This window comes from Acanthisitta chloris, unplaced genomic scaffold, assembly GCF_000695815.1.
Source record: "Acanthisitta chloris isolate BGI_N310 unplaced genomic scaffold, ASM69581v1 scaffold7542, whole genome shotgun sequence".
Lineage (NCBI taxonomy): Eukaryota > Metazoa > Chordata > Aves > Passeriformes > Acanthisittidae > Acanthisitta > Acanthisitta chloris.
Genome location: NW_008659821.1, coordinates 4,043 through 11,464, shown reverse-complemented (window position 1 = coordinate 11,464; position 7,422 = coordinate 4,043). Strand labels below are relative to the sequence as shown.

The following is a 7,422-nucleotide window of genomic DNA, read 5'->3' as shown; positions in this document are numbered from 1 at the left end:
GGCACGGCTGATCCAGAGCTGAAGTTGTTAGAGGAACTTCTCACAGCTGCAGTAACACCTGATAGGACACCGAGGAGCATTGGTTGGAGATGCTCTGTGTACTCCATGTGCCCTCACCCAACCCTGAGCTGCTCCTGTGAGCACCAGGGGAGAGCTCTGCCAAACACCTCCTTAGCAGGATGAGGAGTGTCCTGGATCCCAACCCTGTCTAGACCAGGCTGAACACCTTGGCCAACCCAGGCTGGCTTGGAATTCTGTCTAATAACCAGTTTGCCTGAGAGAATGACTGGTAGAACTCGCAGGAAAATGGTGTTGATGTTGCAGTTGCTTTTCAGAATGGTTTTTGTGGCAGAGTTTGTGTTCAGGAGGACCCAAACCGGGGTGGGCACCAGTGGGGCCGTGGCAGATCCAACGCCGTGTTTCTGGCGTGCTGTAGAACGTGGGCAGGGTCGGGGGGAGCCACCTGTGTCCACCTTGCTGTGCTCCTGCCTGTAGCTCCTTTGGGGCAGGTTTGCTGCTCACTGTGGGAGACTTGAGCCCCAGAGCTCCCCGGGTGACTGTCCCTGTGTTTCCTCCCCGCAGAGCTGACCTGTCCGGGCTGCAGCATCGCTAAAGAAGCTGCTGCAGGATGAAAAGATGGCAGCGCGGCTGCTCGCACCACCAGGCCCCGAGAGTTTTAAGCCCTTCACTCCGGAGTCCCTGGCCAACATCGAGAAACACATCGCGGAGCTGAAGAAGAAGCAGCGCTCGAAGCAGGACAGCAGCCACCGGGATGACGACGAAGACAGCAAACCAAAACCAAACAGTGACCTTGAGGCAGGGAAGAATTTGCCTTTCATCTACGGGGACATCCCAAAAGGGCTGGTTGCTGTGCCACTGGAGGACTTTGACCCTTATTATATGACCCAGAAAGTGAGTCTGCGAGAAAGGAGTCGCTAAAGAGCCTTTGTCTTGGGAGATTGCAGGTTTGGGTATGGTTTGAGCAGAAGACAAAGAATGGAGTCTTGGCTGGGGCTGGTTTGGTTTGTTACATATTTTTTCTATGAGATTTAAGAGATGATCTGATCGTTCTTTAGGGATGGAGTTAGAAGAGCACGGTCTGGAAACTAAAAATAGATCAAGTTGTGCTAATGTGCCAATTTTAACCATCAGGGCAATAAGAAGGATTTAATTGAGGGGTAATGATACCAGTTCAAGTGTGTATTTCATCACTGCACAGAAATCAGTCTGAATTTGGTGGTTATGAAGCAGTGGGACACAGAATCATGTTGAAAAGGAGGGAGAGAAGCTAATGAACTCACTTTCTTCTTGATGATTTTCATTTTGAAAGTGTTTGTGTGGAATTAAGGTGATGTGGCAGGAGGTGAATTCAGAAATGAAGTGTTGTGGGGGGTGGTGAGTAGGCAAACTTTGCTGGAGGTGGAGGGGAGGGATCTGCTGGGGGGGGGATGAGGAGGAGAATGGTCACTGCTTCTCTCAGAAGGCAAACCCTGAGGTTCTTTGCTGTTTAATTTAATCACCTTCTGTGATATAAATCGAACTGAGAGAGTTGCCATCTCTACCTGAGGCTCAGCTGTGGCTCTGAGCTGCAGGTGGGGCCATGTGGGTGACAGCAGCTGTGATGTGGCTGCTCAGAGCTGAGGGGGAGTGGCTGGGTGTGAGATCAGCGTCACAGGTAACAAGTGTTTGGTGAGTTTGGGTTGGGACAGACACTTGTGCCACGCTCAGAAGTGACTCTGGCTCGCACAGGGCATGGAATAACCAAACCTGGGACATGTTGTGTGTGACTGACTGTTCTGTTCTGCCTTTGCACTGGTGGATGTTGTGGTTATTGGTGGGGTCAGAGGTGCTGAGTGCAGGTGCAGACTCAGAACTAGGCTTGGAAATCTGGTGGTCTGTGTGTTGGATCCCAGGCAGACAGGGCCCAGGTGAGGTGATGCTTCAGGACATGCATTGCCAGGAGCTCCTGAGGGGAGAAGCAGCTTAGTTATCCTCAGGAATATTAAACCAGTCTGGTGTTGCCTGGTTGTGGTGAGAGCAGTTCACAGAGTCACAGGAAGGGTTGGGTTGGGTCGGGAGGGACATTAAAGCTTCAAACTTCTCTGGACAACCTGTGCCAGTGCCTCAGCACCCTGACAGTTCTCAGGGTCTCTGGTTGTGTGGCAGAGCTCTGTGGTTCTCCATGTTCCACCAGGAGCAGGAGGCAGAGGGAACCCCCTCAGCCCTCCTGCTTCATCCACCTCCATATTTGCCTCCTAACACAACTCTGGCAATAAACCTTTCATCTGTAGAGGATAAACAAGCCACATGCCCATCCTGGAGTGCCTTGCAGTCCCTGTGCTGTTCTGGAGCAGCTGCAGGTGCAGGGAAGGTTCTGGAGATGGGAGGCAACCCCCTCCCAGCCCTGCCAGCCTCGTCCGTGCTGTGCTGTGAGCAGGGCCTGGCTCTTCCCACAGACCTGGATTTGCTGCTCCTTTCCTTTGCATCCCTCTCGGTGTGGCGATGCCTTAGGTGTGTGCTGCTTCCTCCTGCCTCAAACAGGCAGTCACTTCCCACAAAGCATCTTTTTCAGGCCATTAAAAAAGGGCCTTCTCTGAATCATCAGGAATTGCGAATCTGCTTGAATCATGGGAAGTTTTCCAAGGTTTTTTCCCCCCCCGCCTCTCTCCAGAAGGCTTTGCATCATAGCTCTTTGCTTTTGCAGCGTGCACAGGGGCGAATCAGCTGGTTGGTTTTCCTTGCAGGAGGACACAGTGATCTTGGTTTCTCTAAGGAAACTGAAACTGCATTGTGAGGAGCAGCTGAACTTCCCAGTGGCCTGTTAGCTGATACTGAAAGGAGAAACAGTGTGACCTAGAAACAGACCCACGGCACGGGGAGACACGAGCCCTGGGTCTGGAGCCCAGTGATGGGTTTGTCAGAGCTGCTGCTGCTCCGTTTCGTCGTGCCGAACGGGAGTCACAGGATCACTGAGGTTGGAAAAGACCTCCAGGATCATCGAGTCCAACCTGTGACCCATCGCCACCTTGTCGATGGAAAAATCAACCCTGCGGTGGCGGAAGGCTCTCCACACATCCGTGAGCATCTGAGGCTGGAGTGGGACATCCGAGGTCACCTACTGCTGGAGATGAGCACCTGAGGATCTCTCCAGCGCTTACGTGCCAATGGAGTGACTTGCAGCTTCGCCAAGTCACATGCCTGGGTTGGAAAGGGCCCTCCGGTGCGGAATGTCACCTTGGCCGCGTGGGCCTGGGAGAGCCACGGGGACCAGCTGCAGGAGGCAGGTCTGGCTCTGGCCTGTGCCTGGAGCCTCCTCCTGTACCTCTGCAGGGAGAGCTGGGGGTGGCCCTGCAAGGTCACAGCACCGTTCGTGGGGTTTGCGTTTCGGTGAGGTCACCAAAACAGGAAGGAAGAGTCAGAACCATCTCAAAAATCAGCTTTTTGTTCTGATTTGCCAAAGCTCCTTGCCCAGGACTTGTGAGTCTCTGGGGCATGTCCCACCAGCACTGCCAGGGCCTTGTCTCCAGGGCTGCTCCTGTTCTGTCTGTCATTCCCCATCCTCTGTGTTCCCTGTGCCTCCATTTCTCACAGCTCTGTGCGGTGATGCTCAGGGTGTCACCAGGATGTCGTCGCTGTCTCTCTTGCTCAGGCCGTCAGCGTGTTGCTGCTGTAGGAATGTGCTTCCATATGTTCCAGGGCTGTTCCTAAAGCTGTTTTCTTCTTCCATCTCCTGCCCACTCCTCCTCACTCCTCAGCCATTACAGAGCTGCTCCATGTAAAACCTGCAGGAAGCTGGAGCCTTTGAAATCCTCCTGGAATCCTTTTGCCATCCCTCAGTCAGTTCCCTTGTGCTCTCCAGCACAGTCACCATTTTGCAGGTGGATTTGGAGAATTATCTTTTGGGTTCTTCCTTCCTTCTCTTCATGAGACCTATTGCCAAGGTTTCAGTGCCATGTGGGTTTAAGGATTTAAGGGAACTAGAGTGGATGGGAGATTTTTCACAGCTCTAACAACCAACAGAGGCTTTGGGAAGTTCAACCAGACACAACTACCTCTTAAACAGACTGCAAAATGTGTTTTTTCCAGGTATCACCTTCCTCTGAGTTTTGAGCTTTGCCTCAGCACATCTTAAAAGCTCTTAAGGATGTTCTTGGCCTGGACCCAGCGAACGTTTTAAGAGCTCGGAGCCATTTTGAAATGGAGTTTTAATATGTCAGCAGCAGAGAGAGACACTAAGAGAGGGCTTAAATTGCCAAACACTTCTTGGCTTTTGGGCTTTTCTCTCTATTGACGAGACCAAGAGGAGATTTACCGAGGGTTTTAGAGGATACACAGGGGAACTGTGAATCTCGGAACCGTCGGAATCGATGTCAGACTGGAATTATGGCACCTCCTTTGTGAGGGTTCTGCTGAAAGGCCCAGGTAGGATGGGCTTTACAGGCAGGAAGAGTTTCCACAAGTGCTGGCAGAAAACTGGGCAGAGCACAGAGAGAAAACAAGGAGCTGCCTTAGGTACTGTCATGTAAGAGGTGAGGGGCGAACAGGACGAGCAGAACATGGAGTTCATGTTTGGTAGGCAATGGATTGAAACAGCTTAGATTTCTCCCTGGAAAGGGCTCTCAGGCCTTGGAATGTGCTGCCCAGGGAGGTGGTGGAGTCACCATCCCTGGAGGTGTCCGAGGAACGACTGGACATGGCATCCCTGGAGGTGTCCGAGGAACGACTGGACGTGGCATCCAGTGCTCTGCTCTGCTTGACAAGGTGGTGATGGGTCACAGGTTAGACTCGATGATCCTAGAGGTCTTTCCCAAGCTCAATGATGATGTGATGCATCCAGCAGGGAATGCCAAATTTCTGGGTCAATCCTGGTGACACAGCTACAGAGGATGTGTGTCCCCATGTGATCTCTCCGTGTGCCGAGGCAAAGGGCTCTGACCCTCCGTGTGGAGCCGTTTCCATCCGCCGTCCCCAGCCGAGTCCAGCTGGCTCTGAGCTTTGGGCTGTTGTCCCTCTGAGAAGCAACACACACCTACCTGTGTCTCCAGTTGAGGGATGGTTTCATTCTGGTTTGGGGGGTGGTTTCTCCGGGTTTCATCCTGACTCGCTGAGCTCTTTCTGAGTGAGCCACAGGCTCCTGCACGGGGATTTTTCCCATGCGGAGACACAATGAGCCATGTCTTGGAACCACTGCCTGGAGTTTGGAAGGATTTCTGTCCTCTTCCAGCTCACCTTGCTCAGCACAGGTTTCATTGCTTGAAAGACGTGGCAGAGTTGGGAGCTCAGTGTTGTGCCAGGGATGCAGCAGGAGCCTGTGAGCATCCCAGAGGGATGGGTGTCCTGCTCCAGAGCCTTAAGAGAGATGTAAAAAGGAATGGGATGTGAGTCCTGGAAAGTTTGTGCTGTCAGGGGAAGGGGCAGAGCTGCTTCCTAGCACTGAGTGTCCCTTGAGCACTCTGCGATTGCAATTTTGCAAAACTTTGGGCCTTTTAGGATGTTGTTCCGTGCCAAGGTGATCTGTTCATTAATTCTTGATGCTGCAATTTAAGAGCTGCCCAGGGTTGTCTTTAAAGTGCCTTTGGTGGGGATGCATTAGTGGTTGTGCTAACGAATCCTCCTCACTCCGTGCTGAACCACAATCTGATTCTGATTTCCTTTGCAAATAACTTACTGCTCCATGGGCTAATTTAGCCAAACGAGCTCAGATATGTTGTTTCACTTACCAGGAGGGAAATGACAAATTTCCTAAGAGTCTCCTGGGGAAGGCTGTGCTGGCAGAGAGCCCTGGTGGATTCCCTTGGGTTGGGCTCTGGGAGCTCAGGGCTGTGCCAGGCAGGGGTTGGTGCACAGGGAGTGTGGCTGTGCTCCATCCCCTGCAGTGCTCTGGGGTCATCCTGAGAGAACAGAATGGGTTGAGTGGTGCCAGGGAATGGCCTTTGGCTTCTCAGTGCTCACAGATTCCTTCTGGGTGGTGGGTGCATTGGGGGTGTGAAGCACCCACAGATCAGTTCTGCCTGCGACGCTCGCGTTGCTCCGAGTTGTGTGTTCACCACGGGGAGATGAACCAGAGGCTCTGTGGTTAAAGGCCTCAAATGGCCACAATTCATCTCTCAGGTTCTGTGTAGAGGAATGAACCCCAAATCTCCACCATCTCACGGATTAGAGGCAGCGAAACACAACTCTTCTGTTCAGCCTGGAGAAGAGAAGATTGCGTGGAGACCTCGGAGCAATTTTTCACTGTCTGAAGGGGCTACAAGGAGCCAGAGAGGGACTCTGTGTTAGGAGCTGCAGTGACAGGACAAGGGGCAATGGGTTCAAACTGAAGGAGGCAAAATCTAGGTTGGATGTGAGGAAAATGTTTTTCCCTATGAGGGTGGTGAGACACTGGCACAGGTTGCCCAGGCTGTGGCTGCCCTGACCCTGGTGGTGTTCAATCCAGGCTGGATGAGCATTGAGCATCCTGCTCTAGTGAGGAGGTGTCTCTACCCTGGGCAGGGGTTGGGACTAGATGATCTTTGAGGTCTCTTCCAACCTGGTCGATTCTATGACCTGTAAGGTCCATTCCAACCCCTAAATTCTGTGATTCTGTGATTCTGCCCGGGGTTGGCACATCACCATGGTGTGTGCTCGGCGCATGGGCACAGGGACCCCTGTGTCTGCTGGGGTGGGGACTGTGCCAACACTCTGTCTTGCTGCCCACCTGTCAGTCCTGCAGGTGAGGTGCTGTCGTGTAAAAGGAGGATTCCTTGTGGTGGGGCTGGTTTGGGGAAGGAGGCCCAGGCTGTGCTCGGGGTGAGTGTGGGCTCAGCTGCCAACTCTGCTCCTCAGTGCTGCTCCTGAGGCACTTTGGGCCTCAGTTCTTCTCTCTCAGAGAGAGATAACAGTGCTGCTGCTGCTGCTGAGGAAGATGTGTGCCTGGATGGCAGGTTTGCCTTGTGCCCTGCCTAAGGTCTCTGGGGAAATGGGCTTGGATGGGAGGTTTGGCTTCTGCTCTGTCTGTGAAATGGATGTTTGGAGTGGAATTATCCATGGTAGGTATGTCTCAGCTTCATACAGGAGATTATTCCTTAGAGAAATGCAGAAAATGCTATTTTTTACCATGGAAGTCCTTATTTTTTTTTTTTTTGCACAGTTCCTGCTTTGATTCCCTGCATTAACTCTCTCTCTCTCTTTGTCTCTCTTTGTTTCTCTGCAGACCTTTGTATGGATGTTTGGAGTGGAATTATCCATGGTAGGTATGTCTCAGCTTCATACAGGAGATTATTCCTTAGAGAAATGCAGAAAATGCTATTTTTTACCATGGAAGTCCTTATTTTTTTTTTTTTTGCACAGTTCCTGCTTTGATTCCCTGCATTAACTCTCTCTCTCTCTTTGTCTCTCTTTGTTTCTCTGCAGACCTTTGTAGTACTAAACAAAAACACTCTT

General features: G+C 52.0%; 1 protein-coding gene across 1 annotated transcript in view; it reads left to right on the top strand.

Moving 5' to 3' along the window:
• Positions 1–588: 588 nt before the first annotated feature.
• The window catches only part of LOC103797344 (sodium channel protein type 8 subunit alpha-like), an 8,770-nt gene continuing 1,936 nt past the window's right edge, over positions 589–7,422 (top strand). Inside the window, 2 exon segments of the mRNA XM_009069552.1 lie at positions 589–912; positions 7,393–7,422. The exon segment at positions 7,393–7,422 is cut by the window's right edge and continues 3 nt beyond it. Coding sequence (XP_009067800.1) covers positions 637–912; positions 7,393–7,422 — 306 coding nt within the window. The 5' untranslated portion in view covers positions 589–636.